Source organism: Idiotropiscis lumnitzeri, chromosome 19, assembly GCF_059441095.1.
Source record: "Idiotropiscis lumnitzeri isolate Australia: NSW breed Sydney's pygmy pipehorse chromosome 19, RoL_Ilum_1.0, whole genome shotgun sequence".
NCBI classification, from domain to species: Eukaryota; Metazoa; Chordata; class Actinopteri; order Syngnathiformes; family Syngnathidae; genus Idiotropiscis; species Idiotropiscis lumnitzeri.
The window spans coordinates 13,179,520-13,195,498 of record NC_142409.1 but is presented as its reverse complement, the minus strand read 5'-3'; the positions used below and the strand labels follow the sequence as shown (position 1 = coordinate 13,195,498).

The 15,979-nt window shown below is 49.1% G+C and overlaps 1 protein-coding gene across 5 annotated transcripts in view; it reads left to right on the top strand.

Annotated features, from left to right (window-relative positions):
- The window catches only part of LOC148318667 (A-type potassium channel modulatory protein DPP6-like), a 75,481-nt gene that overhangs the window by 27,938 nt on the left and 31,564 nt on the right, over nt 1-15,979 (top strand). Inside the window, exon 1 of one of the 5 annotated variants that reach the window (XM_088282935.1) lies at nt 12,776-13,016. The exons of the other annotated variants lie outside the window; for them this stretch is intronic. Coding sequence (XP_088139061.1) covers nt 12,963-13,016 — 54 coding nt within the window. The 5' untranslated portion in view covers nt 12,776-12,962. Of the gene's footprint in view, nt 1-12,775; nt 13,017-15,979 lie in introns of those variants that run through there. 5 annotated transcript variants of the gene reach the window in all.

Here is a 15,979-nt window from a genome sequence, read left to right as displayed (position 1 = left end):
TTCTCAACCTTTGAACCTGCGATGTTGCTCGGCGATGCGTGACATCACACCAGCCACCTCCAGCTGGTCCTTGACCTCCCGCGTCATGTCGCCTCCCTCCTGCAGCTTGATGAATGACTCGAGCAAGTTGCACCTCGTCGTTTCGCGCTCTCTCGCCGTAACAAACGACCTCACGCTTTTTTTTTTGTTGTGTCGGGGATCCATGCGCTCCATTACGAGGCGCCGGGCTCCGGCCGCCCCGCGTGAGGAATGACCCTCAGATGGGAAGCGAAGGCAACGGAACAAATGTTGCTTGTTTTCTTTCTTTGTTCCGTCAAGTAGTCGCAGTGCAAGTCGTCGGAGTCGTCTTCTGTTTCCAAAGTCGACTTGCCCGTACGGTTTTGGACGGGCGCCTTTTAGTTTGAGCCGAGCTCAAACAAGATTGTTTTACGCTGATGGTCGGGCACTTGACCCTTTTTGCCGGTCAGTCCTCGACCCTCCGGCGGCGATCTCGGTACCGTTCCGACCTCGACCCGCCGGCCTTATTCATCGATCGGGACGGACTGCCCGATTCTGTTCATTTCAAAACGACACAAATGGGAATGCTCCACCTTTCGAAGCATTTTGGAGGCAAACGATTTGAGGAGGCGCTCGGCTGTCCTTCAAAGTTTGGTCCAGTGAGGGAAGCTGCTCCCGTAAAAGCAAATCTTTCGGCTCGACGTGACCTTTCACGTCAGGTCATCTTCTCGTAGCTTTCCTTTGCTCGCTTGCTTGGCGGCCATCTTGTTTTTGCCGTGCGTGTAGTAGGAGTCGTGTCACATTTTGAAATAGTCCACGCCGCAAGAGAAAACGTTTTGGGCGTGTGCTCATATCGCGTTCCTTCTTTAGCGCTTGGAAATGAGCAAGTGAAGACGTTTTTCTTTTTTTTGCCCGGTTGTCTAATTTGCTTCCCCTGCGGCGGGTGTGCCGCTTCATTTGGTGACGTTTGCGCAGCGTCAAGGTGACGCCGCACGCCGGTAATAACTTCCCGCTTTGCCGTCATGAGCGATTCGGCGTGGATATATTTCTTTCCTTTTCCTCCACTTGTAACGTGGCGCTGTCGCTCTATCATCGGCGCCATCAACGATGAACAAATGGGATTTCCATGTGATTAAGGCTCCGGGGTTTTTTTTTTTTTTATTGTAATGAGGCGGAGCCCCCAGGCCGGAAGATTCCCTAATAGAATTTTCCAAATTGAAATGGAGATGATTCATCACTGCTTTTTTTTTCTCTGCATGACATTAAAAAAGAAAAAAGTTTGGCTTGTGTTTTAATGATCAAAAATGCGCTTTTCAAGGAGTTCTTAAGAGTCACTCAGCACATTGTGTGCGCACCTCCACGTTATTTGCACACGAGGCGCCGCCTGCTTGGATTTCATCGGCACGCGGCACGTCACAAATCATCTGGAGCGACCTGAAATTTTTTTAATCACATTGTGTCGGCAAAAGTCACGCTTTTGGAGCGATGATTGCTCACATAATCTTCAGCGTCACTCTTGACAGTTTCTTTGCCAAAGTTCATGAGGCCGATCAAAAGTTGGCGCCGAACCCATTTTTCTCACGTTTGAACCTCGTGTCTTTGGTATTTAGTTTTTTTTCAATATATTTCATGTCATATGAGTCTTTTCAGTCATCGGTAAATGTTGAGGCAACTCGACTGAGGCTCCGAGATTTGAAGGCTTTTTGTGTCACCCACTTTGAGTTTTAAGGACTGATCCAGCCTGGATTTCGTTGAACTTTGTGCAAAACGGTTTTCCGAAGCGGGCCAAACATTTTCACGTCAGGACTGACATTGGAATGCGTCGCTATCATCTTTCTTAATGTGTGTCCTCCAGGTTTCAAACTGCAAAAACTTTGTGGAATTGGGCCAAAAATGGTCCACCCATTTTTGCAGTTTTTCAAAAAAAATATATGAAAAATATACAAAAAAAAAAAACTAAGATAAAAAAAAGATATTTTCGTTCAATAAATACAAAACAAAAGATTAGACCTCAAATATTTGACTCTCAAAATGTTCTCTCTTTACTGGGACCAAATAGACTAAAATTGATCATAAAATGTCCTCGACAAGATTTACTGTGAGGAATTTAAAAAAAACCACCAAATTCTTCTGACTTCTGCCCTCGACTCAAAAAGCTCAGCTGAACATTTTTTGTAAAAAGATGGCTAGCTTTCCGCCCACGTGCCGCAATCCATCCTGCTTTTAGTTTCGTCCCTTTTTGGGTCCGGCTCCCCATCTCGCCGTGTTGATGTTCTAAAAGCAGCGTAAACAGTTTGGCGCTGATGCGTTCCCTCTGCGGCGGCTCGTTCGCTAGGTGTTGGATTACCTCCGCCCCCCCCCCCCCCAACCGTGCACGCTCATGAGCTCGGGCCTCCTCGTCACGCTGATGCGCGGAAGCAGCCTCAATAACAAGTCACGTCGCAGTTCGCAGTTTATTCGAAGACTCTCCCGGAGTTAAAAAGGCCATCTCGGCCAATCGGCAACCTCCATTAGCCTTTCCGAACGGGCGGGGAGGGATTGATGTTTTTGTTTGCGTGCACGGACTGGGCGTGCTAATGGTTTGAGGTGGGGCGGCGGCTCGGTCCAAAAAAAAAAAAAAAAGAAAGAGGGTAGCGCAGGCAGGACAGTCGGAGAAGAACGTCGGCAGCCGCGTTGATAAGAAGATCAGCGAGCCGCCGACGCCAAGATGATGTTCGAGCATCCGCTCGGGACGCCGCTGGGCCTCGGCAGGAAGCCCTCGAGGGTGGAGACGGCCAAGAGATTCTGGAGGGTGAGTTGCCGAGCCACTTCATTAGGTACGGCCGACAGCGCGGGAAATGTGGGAATGCGGAAGCCGAACGGGAAGTTGGTGCAATTGCCACTTCCATTTGGAGTCGTTGCGATCTTTCCATTTGGAGTCGTTGCGATCTTTCCATTTGGAGTCGTTGCGATCTTTCCATTTGGAGTCGTTGCGATCTTTCCATTTTGAGTCGTTGCGATCTTTCCATTTGGGAATCTCATTGTTCAAATGAGTTCTGTGCACATCCGTTCGACTCCCAGTTTCCACTTGGATTGACTATTCTTGTTTTGCTCGTGTGGAATTTCTGGAATGCGGAGAATGCGTCGCCCAATGTGCGGAATCTTCGGACTATTTGTCCGGTTTGAATCGTTTGCCAAATGTGAAAGCGGTAAAAGCGAAGGTAGAACATTTTCAGTGCGCTTGTCGCGAGCTGCCAACAACAATCAGACATCTTTTTTTTTCCAAAGGCTTTGGACGCAAATGGATGTTGAAGGCGTTTGGCGATGACGCGTTTGAAGGCGCGCCTGTGATAAGATTAAAGACGAAGACGAGCAAGTTGAACATGGCTTTGCCTTTCTTGTCCGTCCCGGGAGACGTCAAGACTAATGAGGTTGGGAAAGAAGGGACGCCGCATCAAAGTCGATTCTCATCTTCGGAAGGTTTGCCTTGTTTAACTTCAACAAACAAGCGCCATTAAAGGGGGGGGGGTGTTTGAGGTCGCGATCTCTTCGCATCTTAAAACATTTTTATTTATTTTTTGCTGGAAGTGCAGCAATTCGCTTCAATCCACCCCGGAACTCGACCCGAACCGCTTGATTGGCGTTTTTTGCGCAATCGCCTTGCAAGCCTTCCTGACCAGAACCTGAAAATTTAAAAGGTTCTGAAAGCTAAAGTGAGCTTGCAATGAAACTCCCGAGAGCAGAGGCAAGGCGAGTCAATATTGCATCCCTCGCGGGACAATCACTTGAAAAGCGCTGGTCCCGAATACCGATGCGATCCGATGGCGTCTCTGAAACGTAAGCGAGCGGCGAGGCTTTCTGTTGCTTTTGTGGCGGGCGCCATCCATCTCGCCGTGCAGCTTTTGCCTTCAATTGGGGCCGCATCACTCACGGAGCGCGACGCTCGCTCGCCGGATCGCTCCATCCGCTGCCGTCGACCCGCTAAGTTGCACTCAACCCCACTTGACTCAAACTCAATCAGCTCGGCGCCGCCCGTGTTTACGTTGCCACCGTTGCCCGGGCTAATGTTTGCTTTGACTCTCGAACTTGCTTCTCATTTCGGCGCGGTGACAAGAAGACGTCGTGAAGATGCCTTCCGAATGGCGTTTTGTGTTTTTAATGAGCGTAAATTGCCAAGCGCGCAGATGTTGTTGACGCCTGCTCGTTGGAGGACGTTCAAGAAGGCCTTTTTATCATTACGAGCTTTTTCGAGTGCTTTTGGAAAACAAATTCATTTTCTGTTGCTTTGTTCAAGAAAATGACGCGCGCAAATTCACCTTAAAATCTTTCATCAAAGCTTGTTTTTTTTGTAATTCGTCACGTCAGCACAAAGGTCGCGTTTCTTGGCGGGGGATAAAGAAAATGCGTCTACGGGTGCGCTGCCGACTGTGTTCCAAAGCAAAACCAACAAAAAAAAGTTTGTTTCTGTCTTGAAACGTTTATTTGAAGGCCTTTCGTTGCTCTGGCGCCATCTTGTGACCTTAAGAGGGAAAGACCTTTTTTTTTTTTTTTTGTCATTTCACTGATTTTCATTGCAGATGTTTGCTAATTGTGACATGAAGAATCCTTCGTTGCTCCGCGGCAACCTTGCGTACTCGGACACCGAGTTAGTCTTTTCGAGCATGTTTTTTTGTTTTTTGTTGCTTAGCTGGACCTCAAACACTTGACTGGCAATGTTTTTTTTTTCTTTCCTTCCTTGAGCTCGTCTCCTGCCGAGCGAGCGCATTTTGTTTTGAAAGCGCGTCGAGTGCGGGATTTGACTTGAATGTGTCGAGCATATTCCGTGTCAGTGCCGAAGCCTGCCGAGTGAAAGAAAAACGGCAAGATGTTTGATTGACATGAAGAGCGAGATGGCGGTTCTGACTGGAAAACCCCCCAAAAAATGAAATAAAAATGTGGCTTTTCAGAGATAACGAGAAATATTACGCGAGCTCATTTTCATTTCATCATCGCCGATTCTGGCCAACGTTGACGAGCCGTTCGGTCGGCGTTGCGGGCTCAAATCGCCGCTGCATTGTCGTGAAAATTCAGCCGAGGACGCCAGTGGCGCTTGGCAACCTGACATTTGGTAGGCGTGCTTTTCAAAAAGTCACAAAACGGCTGCCGTTTCGCTTCCAAACGGCCATTTTGCCGATGGCCTGGAGTGCTTCGATAAAAGTTTGAAAACTCCGCCCCCAAAGCCAGCTGCACTTTGCAACTCCAAATTTGTCCGATTGCTCCCCAATTTGAGCCGCGCGCTGGCGACAGATGGCCCGAGCCAAATTGCGCAACATTTTCCTTGTCATTCTGTGTGGGCAGGGCACGGCAATGAATTTTCACGACTGCTGATAAAACGAATCGCTAATAAGTCAGTCAGCTCGACGCTGAAAAGATTCCCGCTGGCCCGAATGCCAAACGCTCGCAACTCCCAATTTGGACTCTTTGTTGACGTATCGGTTTGCGGTTCTGTCACGCTTCGTTCTGTATTCACAACGCACACTTCAGCAGCCGCAAAAGATGCGTCGCCCCGTCAGGCGTTAATAAATCATTTGAATAAATAATTCCGATTCCGCGGGGCCGCAAAAGGGCGCTGGGTGAGTTTTAGCAACACTCTGCGGGTCCGGGATGTTTGGAATTGTTGGAGGCATGCTGCGCTGCTGGCTTGTGTGTGTGCGCGCATTTCAACGAGAGGCCTTTTATGCTCCGATCAAATATTTATGTTTTAATGGCAACGATAACGAGCGCGCCTGCTTTGCCGCAGAGTTAATGGCGCATTTGTCTCCGGCCTCGCCCGTTTCCGATGGAAAGTAGACAAAGTTTCCGGACGTGTGACGGGTCAACGACCATTTTGGGACGTCTCAGACTTGATGGGGATGAAAAAAAAAGTGCAGGAATTCAATATTTATCATCCATTTATTCATGTCACAAAAAACTTGATCGTTCCTAATCCGATGGAGACAATTATTCTGATGAAGTTTGTTGGCACGTTGCACAAGTTTGTCATCCGGCGCAGCAGGTGTGCGCCGCTCTCGCAGGTCCCGGCTGTGATCGTTCACCCGTGCGCTCGCCTCGGTTTCATTTCCCGCCTGCTTTGACAGTCTGACTCCGACGCCGCATGTTGACATTTGCACGCCGTCGTTCTCCCAGCAGGAGGCGGAGTCAACCAAATGTTTGTTTTATTCATGGACGATGTTTTCTTCTCGGCAGCAATATGAGCGTGCCGGATCGAGACTCGTCCCGCCACATTTTGAAAATGACATCCTTTTTTCTCTTTTCAACCTTCAGACTTTTTTTGCCCTACTCATGCATACTCTGAAAAATTGAAAAAAGGAATCATGCCAAGCTCCTGAGTTCAGAAAAAGAAAGAAAACCATGAAACTGTTGCTTTGGTGTTTTTGTTTTTCCCTCGAGGCATTTGCGGGCCGATGAGCTTCAGCGGCTGTTGTTTCCTCGCGAGCGTCCTTCCCCCGGGCGACATCACCGGCTCATGACTGAGCCGCTTTCGCCTTTCAACTCCACTAACGACCCCCCTCGAGTGCGCCCCCCCCCGTCCTGGCGGCCGCAGACAAGAGCGACTTGTTATGTTCAATTACGTCCGACAACGGCGCTCAATTACGGGCCCGGCCAGCTCGGCGGCGGCGGCGGCCCGTGACCCGTTCAAGCCGGAAAGGTGGCGGAAAGGTGGCGGTTCACGTGCGCCAACGTGCACATTTACCCACAGTGCTTTGCTGCAGATGTTATCAGGCTGCTGTGGCCTGTCAAGGTCAAGAAGTTCACTTGAAATTATTTGCTGAGCAAGAATGCAAAAACCTTTGGCTAAAATTCAGATTTTGTATCCTCATCAAATATATTTATATTATTTCTTTTTATCATGAGAAGCTTTTTAAGTGTCTTGTTGAATTGTGTGAGAGTCGCATTGGCGTCGTTGATGTGAGAATCGTAGAAGATTATGTGAGAGCGTTTCACTAATGAGTGTGAGAGTGTCTCAGTCCTGTTTGTGAGAGAGTTCCTGTCAGGTTCTTCAGTTTTGTGAAAAAAACAAAAACAACAATTTGGTAGAAGGCGGAAGACTTCCAAATTGTATTTCTCATTTTTCTCCAAAAGCTTTTCAGCTTTGAATCTGTGTTACGCGTCTCCACGGCGCATTTCAATTCGTCCCCCGTCGGTTTGAGCTCCCTCTGACGCGGCGCTCCGCTTCCCTTCTAACCCCAAAGGCCCGCCCGGCTACCACCGAGCCGACAAAGCTGCGTGTCCGCACTAAATTTTCCTCCTCGCAGGGGGAAGAAAAAAAGAAAAGTCAAAGTCCCGCTGTGATGAGCCGACATGTTGGCCCGCTGTGACAAATTTGCTCTCCCGCCGGACGCGACGAGTGCGATGCGCCGCCTCCACCTGAAGCGGTTCAGAAGTACAGATGAGCGCCCCCGCGTCGTTCTTCTCTCTTTTCTCGAACATTTTTAAGGTCATGAGGAGCGGCGGCACCATCGCGCTCGGACATCAGTCGCACTGTGGTGTGAAAAAAACCAAAAGTCTGCATGCTATTGTCTTGCGGCCCCTTGGGGGGTGTTTCCAACATTCGGATCCGCTTTCTAAAAGGCTGAGCCCAGCACTTTTGTTGTAATAAGCCAACGAGGCTTTTCTCTTTTTCTTCCTCGGAAGAACGTCTGCCGTTTGTTTGGGGGAATTTCCATCCCCTTAAAATGCGCTGTCAGCAAAACGAAACAGAACCACGGCGTGCAAAATGGAACTCATTCGTGTGTATGAACGCCTCCCGTTCCTAAAATTGTCATTCAGAAGCAATTTGTTCTTTGCTCTCGTGTACGTCATTGGTCACGCTCCAAAATGGAAGCATTAGCAACATGCTAATTTGCTAGCTTGAGATTCCTCCAATTTTGGCGCCTTCTTGACATAGAAACCGAAGAACTGCGAGGATGTTCCAACGAGCGCCTGAGCGCCTTGGCTTCCGCGTTGCCGTTGGAATGTCTTCCCGCGCTTGTGGGCGGGGCCACGGTGCGTGCTAATGATGTCACATCTCCGGCAAGCACATTTCATTTGCATATTGCGACGCAATTTTGCAGCTCCGGCCGCCGCGTTGCATCACGCCGCGGCGCTTGTCGACGCGTTTATTTGGGATGTTGTTTTACAGCCCGCCGCAAACGCGCACGTTTGACACGTACGTCAGCAACTCGATGTTGTGCAAGAAAGAAATTGGCTCAAATCACGGCAAAAGAAGTTTGTTGTCAGCCTGCCGACATTTGATGATGATTTCTTAGCGGGCAATTTTTATGAAAGCATTTCACTTTTTTTTTTTTTTGTCACTTGACTTGCAGATTGTTTTTTTTTTTCGACACTGCGCAGTCACGCCATTAAGATGATTGAGCAAGTGTGGCATTTTTATGACTCGTCGTCGAGATTTGTTTGCACGTCGTTTTTTTTGCTGAACTGATTACAAACTCCAAATTGCCTTTCTGACATTTCCTTCATCTTATACGAGCGCGGCAGGCGCGACACCAAACTATCTTCATTTGGATCAGCATCCACTGGAACAAATTCCTAAATACGCCTCGTACGGATGCTGCCATTAGCATTCATGCATTATTCACCGAGAAGTTGAGAACCAAATTGCTTCCAAATCAGACCATCTTGCCATCTTAACAAAAATGTAAATTCCAATCCAACATCAGCACTTTTTTTTTTTCTGGTCGCACACCAAAATGTAAAAGCTTCTTTCTTGGCGCGTGTCCAAGGCAGCACTCGGCAAAGTCCCCAAAGTTTCCCGGCGACCGCTTAACTCGTTCTCGGCGATGCAACCAATTAATTGAGGCTTATTTCTACTTGGTACGTGTCGATTGCGTCAAGGTGCGCGTCGCCCTGAATTCTAAATGCTCTTGATTCTGACCCGCACGGTCGATAAGCGAGCGTGTTGACGACCAAATGAAAAGTGCTCGCTTGCACCGCTTTTCTGAGAAAGAAGCACGGCGGGTTTGCTTCAAACCGTTTCCTTTAAAAAGCAAAAGACGTCAACTAGCAATCTTCAAACATCGGAACACTCCGCCAAAACAAGAAATATCACTTCCTGAAGGTCTGCTCGCTCGATGCTCATATGATGTGAAACATCATCGACGTGCTAATGGGAGCATCGAAAATGATATTCGACCCATTGACCAAAAATCGGGAGCATCTTTTTGATGACAATATTTCAAAGTGCCACACGATGAAGCCGATGACTGGCGACAAGGATGTCAGATTTAGTTTTGCCTTCGGTCTCCGCGAGTACTCGATACCTCAGAAAAAGTCACATTTCGGCCCGATACGAGACCCGATGCGGTTACTTGGCCATCTCGAATGCTTTTTCCATTCATCGGCCCGATGTGGAATATTTCCAAGCGGAGCTGTCGGTGCAGTGGCGCCGCAGTCCGAGCAGCGTGTCGGCAAGCACGCGAGGCCGCGCTGGGAATGCGAATCCTTGACAGGAGCGCTGCTGAATCAGCCCCTCGTCATCTCCCCGGGGAGGATTATTTGCCACTCGCCCCGCATCGATTTCGATTCTCCCTTTTTGAGTGCGCTCGCAAAGCGGCGCAGGTGTTCTGTCAATATTCCTCCGAGGGGGTTTCGTCACTTTTGGTTCTCGACAAAAGGAGCGAAGGAGGGAGGGCGCGAGGCTGACCGAGGTTGCAAAATGAACTGGAGTGAAGCGGCTTATGTGATCTTGACACAAAGCGGAACAAAAGGCCGCCGGTTGTGTGAGGCCTTTTTTTTTTTTGCTGTTGTCATCATGCCGCCGCCGCCGCCGCCGCCTCGTTCTCCTCTTGAGAGGCTCGTTAACGTTTATTTGCACCGGGAGGCAACTGGGAGCACAAATTCTAAGCTCCATTATAGGAGCCGTCAGTCCAGATGCAAGTGTCTCCTAAAGCTAAAGTACATCCTGTTACTGCGCTCATTTCTTGTTCACACGCCGGCCACTTCATTAGGGACACCCTCAAATGAGATGCAATGTGAAGCCCGTGTCACAGAATTTGGGCTCTGCGATGAAATGTGAGCTCATATTTCGACAAGCAAGAAAACTTTTGTTTTCAATTGGCTCACCCCTGCGGTTGCGGCCGTTTTAGAGCGCCTCATTGTTGGTCATGAGTGCACGCACGTCGCAGAGAGAAGGTGGGAAAAAAAATCCTACGCGACAGGCAGGCAAATTTGTTTCGAAAGCATTTTCTAAACTCCAAGCCCTTCAAAATATTGTTAAAAAAAAAGTGAAAATATGTGATCAAATATTTTGAAGATTGTGACGCGGACTCACTTTTGTGCGATAATGTCAATTCATAATCGTCTGTTCCAGGCGGCTGCACTCCCCCGCAAGACGTCGCGCAGGCACAAAAGTCCGACATCATCAGTCAATGTTCCATTTATTCCAACATCAAAGCCCCAAACGGCGTGCGGCCTGATGGCGTGCTTCCAAAAACAAAAAAAGTTGCAACTTGTTTTGATTAAATACTTTCGGGAAGGGTTGGCGGGCTCCCCGCTGCCGCCCCCTCGTCCTCCTCGCCGCGGGCGGCCGCTACGTGCTCGTTTGATGAACGTGATGGATGCCGCTTTCGAGAAAGAGAGGGGGGGGGGGGGTGAGTGGGGAGATGGACAGCGAGACAATGAGAATGTGTTGGGGGAGGGAGAGGGAGATAGGTGAGGCGAGGCAGCAAGAGAGGGGGGAGGAGAACGAGACAGAGGGCGAGAGGGGAGGGGCACTGGGGAGAGAGTGACAGAGTGAGTGTGGAAAAGGGGGGGGGGAGTGCGTGAGGAAGAAGAACAGAAAATGGGAAAGAGCAAGAGAAGGAGAAGGAGAAGAGAGCGACCGATTGAAGGGGGGAGACTGAGGGAGAGACGGGAAGTGCCAGAGTGAGGCGAGGAGGACGATTGGGGGAGGAGAGAGAGAGAGAGATGGAAGAGGCGAAGTAAGGGATGATGGGCGAGAGAGAAAATGAGGTGGATGGAGGGATGTGTGTGCGTCTCCCCCTCGCCAGATTGAAACGTGCCCCCCCCCCCGTACTCGCTTTCTCTCGCCGCCTGCCAGCACTTTTCTCGCCGTGCAAGCGTTCGGCCTTCGCCGCTCGGCCGTGACATGTCATCCTCCGAGCCGGGTGGACGACTCCATCGGCAGGGTGGGCGTGTTTCGCGGCGAGTGGCGGGAGAAGCGAGGTCGGCTTGCACCTTTTTTTTTTTCCTCCTCGCTGCCGTCTTCGTCATCGAACGAATGAATCCATACGAGGTCAGACTCTCGCCATCGCGACTTCATTCCTCAGACGTTGCGGTCATTGTTTTTCTTCTCATTTGGTGGCAAATGGTTGAAATAATAAAAAAAATAAATAAAAATGTCTGCAGCATGCAGGATGTGAGTCAACAAACAGCCATTAGAAATAATCCGCAAGGTAAAAAACATTCACAGTCGCCTCAGTCACACCTTCGGACGATCCGAATCGATTCAGCTCCTCTCACCGATTATTCACGATAACCTCCACCTTGCACTGTAAAATCCCGCAGAATGTCAAACATGCACCCAGCATGTCGTGATGAATGTGCTCACCCCGCTGAACCGTTGGTCCATATTAAGGGTGCTACCGTGTTGCGCAGTGGAAAGAAAGAGAACCACTAGAAATAATCCAGAAATTAAAAAAAAAATTAAAATCTCGCTGACACGTTTGCTTCGTCGTGTCGAATGCGATCGCGATTCTCGACAGTCAAGCTCAACATCCGCAATGCAAATTATTGGCCTGGTGTGAATATCGTACGAGTTGCACAATTCTTTGTCTCACCGCAATAGAATTGAACGCAAAATAATCCCCAAAGTCAACATTCTACGTGTGAGCGTCCCTCCAACGTGCGCCTTTTCCATCTGTCCTCGGGTTGAACATCAGCAGGACTTCAGGCGCTAAAAGTTATGCGCTGGCAGCCGTCCGCTCGGGATTGTGGGTAATTGCCTTCAGCTGCCTCTCCATTTTAATTAAGTGCGCCTCAACGCCCGTCCAAGACCGAGTCAAGCTGCAGACCAAGGTATTAATTAACAATAAGCGCATCTCCGAACGAATCAGCGAGAGTAATTGCCGCGCGGTGCACGATGGGAACGCGCCGACACGTTGGCCGTAAATGTCATTAATCACGTCGGCCAATCAGGAGACAGTCCAGTTCATTTTCCCGTCTTTTTTTTTTTAATGGCTTGTATGCAAATGCTGGACTCTCAGGAGTCTGTTCATTTACATAACGAGTGTGACCCCCCCCCCCCCGATGACTTGGCAGTTGGGCTGTGTGAGCATTCCGAGCCACTTTCCAGCAACAACTGGACTTTGGCCATTGGACTGCACGGAAAACAATTTGATGTCGCCAAAAGTTGATAGTGCAGCAGAGGATGTTTCATAAATGTGTTGGATGTGTGTGTGTGTGTGTGTGTATGCATATACACACTTGCATAAAGCACTGTAATTTATTATTTAATAATTAATAAAAGATAAACGTCATTCCCCCCCCCCCACATCCAGCAGCCGACAAGCGCAAGCGTGGAGAAAAAAACCCTTTTTATCGCCCGCTGACATGCCCAAACGTGCGTTTATTCTCCAGTTAACCTATTAGCGATGCAAATGAGCCTGTTCCAGTGGCGGCTAATTAATATTCAATGAGCTCAAATTCCTCATGAATTCAACATGGAGGTCCCGGTGTTTCATTTGCATGCACGTTGTCTTGAATTGATGCGTTGGCGCGGCTGCGCTCGCTCACTCCTCTCCCTCTCCCTCGCGCTCTCTCTCCTCCTCCTCCTCCTCTCAGTCCCGAGCAGCGCGTCCTTTCCTCACCTTCCTCATCAGTGGAGCTCCTTTTTCTCCTTTTTCTCAGCCGGCACCCACCGGTTGCCACCGCACGGGCGCATATCTTCATTTTGTTTTGTTTTGGGTTTTTTTCTTTAAATTTGTCGCTGCCGCCGCCGCTTCATCGATATGACTACAGCCAAGGACAGCAACGCGCTCAAAGCGGCTCAGCAGCAGGAGCAGGTAGAGGCAAAAATCAGCCGGCATGCAACATCCATCGCAACCCGTTTGGGGTGAAAGTGTGCATCACCTTGCTGCAGTCAAATTAACTTCATGTGTGGATTCGCTCCCCTGTCATGTGTTCTCTGCGTGTGCGCGTGTGTGTGTGTGTGTGCGCTCACGCACTGTGTGTGTGTAACCAGTCGCATGATTGATGATGTTTCACGGTCGTCAACTCGACATCATGTGACTTTTTCCTCGGTGGCAAAACGGCTCGTGTGCGAATGTTCTTCCCATCGTTATACGCCAAAATAAAATAAGCTTTAATTGTGCCGCAATAGGGGAAGATTGTCGCTTTTATGGCGGCGAAGCTGCACGCAAGAATAAAAAACTCAGTTGAAGAATGGATTTACGACACAGCAGTATATGAGGCAAATGTGTGTGTGTGTGTGTGTGTGTGTTCTAACCACTCTTATGCGGATGTCAGAGTGTGAGTAAACACATGCGCGGATGTGAACAGCAACGCAGCAAAAATAGTCGGCAGAAAAAAAAAATCTCTCCATGGATCAAGTCAAGAATGAAACAAACAAACATTTGAGCAGCCGATGCACACGAATACGAAAAGTGGACGGCAGCACCAATAGTCAGCATCTCAAAAACATGAAATCAACTCCTGCACTAGTAAGCAGCTCTGCAAAGACAAAATCTAAAGTTTTTCTACGTGTCGAGTTGAACAGCAGCACAAATGTCGCAAGCGTTATGTAGCAAAATCTAAATTTACCCTTATTTTGTTTTTTATTAATATGTGCAGCGTCAAACAACATCAAATCAGAATTTAACATTTAATTAAATAAATTTAAAAAAAAATTTGAGCATCTGAACTTTATTAGGCCCGTGAAATGTCGTCAGTCGTTTGTTGAGTCACTTTTGAGCTTGATCGCGATTGGTTCATTCTGAACGCAGCCACGAGCCTCGTTTTCCAGCGGGTGTGCACACTTACGCAACCACTCAGTTGTGTATTTTTGCTTCAGCTCTTGGAAAAAAAAAATCGTTTGTCCATATCGGTGGGGGAGGGTCACATAAAGCTGGCATTTGAACAGGGGTGTGTAGACTTTTTACACGGACCGTAAAGCGTTGTCGATAAGCAGTGGGCGCTTTGCGATAAGCTGTCGTCCGTGATAAATCTCCAAGTCGAGCCAACGTGTGACCCAGACACGCGTCTGGCGAGCACCAACATAGGCGCCCGCCGCCTCGACGTGAGGTCCCGTCGCGTTGTCCTGATGGATGGCCGCAAGGTGGACGCGATGAGCTCGCCGAGCGAGGGCGAGATAGCGCCGGCTGGCCTCTAATCAGTCGCTCGCAGGGCGCCGCCGCGGCACGTCCCGAAGCCAATTCCCGCACCTTTTTCTTTCCTTCCAGATTTGGAGACACCATTTTGTCTGTCACGCTGGACGAGCCGTTCGCTTGGCACGTCTGCTTTACCGTTCGGAGATTTGATTTTTGGTCGTTTATCCGATGACGTGCAAAGAGGCTAACGGTGCTGCGGCAACTCTTGGGCATATATTCTTTATCCTCCAAGAAATGTGCCTTCAATTTTTCTGGAGTCACTCACAGTCGTCCAAGAATGAGAAGTGTTTTCGATTTGACTGCCTTCTGGCGGTCAAAGCGAGTACACCAGAAGGAGATGGCCGCAAACAAACTGTTGAATTCTTTATATTTACAATTCCATCGAGCTTAAACGTGCTGTGACTCATATTGGCCCATGGAGCCTTTTTTAATTATTTTATTGATTGATTTATTTTAGTGTACCAAAGAGAGAAATGATAGCAATCGATATTTCTACATCAGTGTTGGGGGTGAGGGCAATTGTTGATCTGACAACATTTAAAGGAGCTTTTACCAAATAACCTCTGGAGCGGCCCGCAGAGGCGAGACGAGTCGAGTCTTGCGGCTCGTTGGTATTCGGCTACTTCTCACATCTATTGGAGGCTCAGCGCGCCTTTAAAGTCGGATCACAGCGGCGAGCATTTAATGAGGAGGGCTCAGGCTCGGCCGTCCGTGGCGACGCCTCGGCCGACCCGAGCCCAATAATCTGCCTTTTGACGCTCGGCCGCCGAAGCGGCCTTAGGAGGCTCTCAAGCGAGCGTGAGAGCATCTGCAGACCCCCAAAATGAAAGCAAGCCAAAAGAGCATCTTTATCCACTTGCTTCTGTTTTCAAAGCGGGCAAAGTGCACATTCGGAAGCAAAACCCTCCGTTAGCCACTGGAAGCAACGATGAGATGCTTGATTTTGTTTTTCCGACGCAAGACGAACGTTTGCCGTTTCTTCGGGTCGCTTTGTTCAGCCAAAATGCTAAAAAGGGTTGGCAGTGATAAAGTGAAATCCACCTCAAAATTTCCAAAATTCACCATCTTGACTTGATTGGAATCTTTGCAACAAATGTCATCGGAATCCTTTTTGCATTCCGACCGACCGGCGACCGGCATGCAAATGAGCCGACGTCCGCGTTCTCGGGTCAACTCGATTACGTGAGCCGAGACGCGACGATCACCTTGTCGACTTTCATCATGGCAACACGTTTCATTTTTATTTCCTGTGAGTCGATCCAGAAGCGCATCTGGCGACTGGGGGGGGGGGGGGGGGGGGGGCTGTGTCGGTTGACCCGCCGCCATCACACTTGACGCTCTCGGGATGATTTCCTCACGCCAATGAGACCGATAAGAACGACGGCCGAGATGATGCACTTTTTGCCGACAGGTCATCGGCCTCCCGTTTCCGCTCCGTCTTTGACTGATAAGGCGCTAATACCCGTGGCGTGCCGATCATCATCTGGCGTCGGTTGTGAGCGCTTAAATGTTTGTTCGGTGGCGATTTAGAGACGACGATAAATAACGCAGTGACTGAAATCTTGGCATGACCTCTGTTTCATAATTGCTTGAAAATCGCTCCTTACAAATTCTCCACATTGTTTCAGAACCGAATTGTC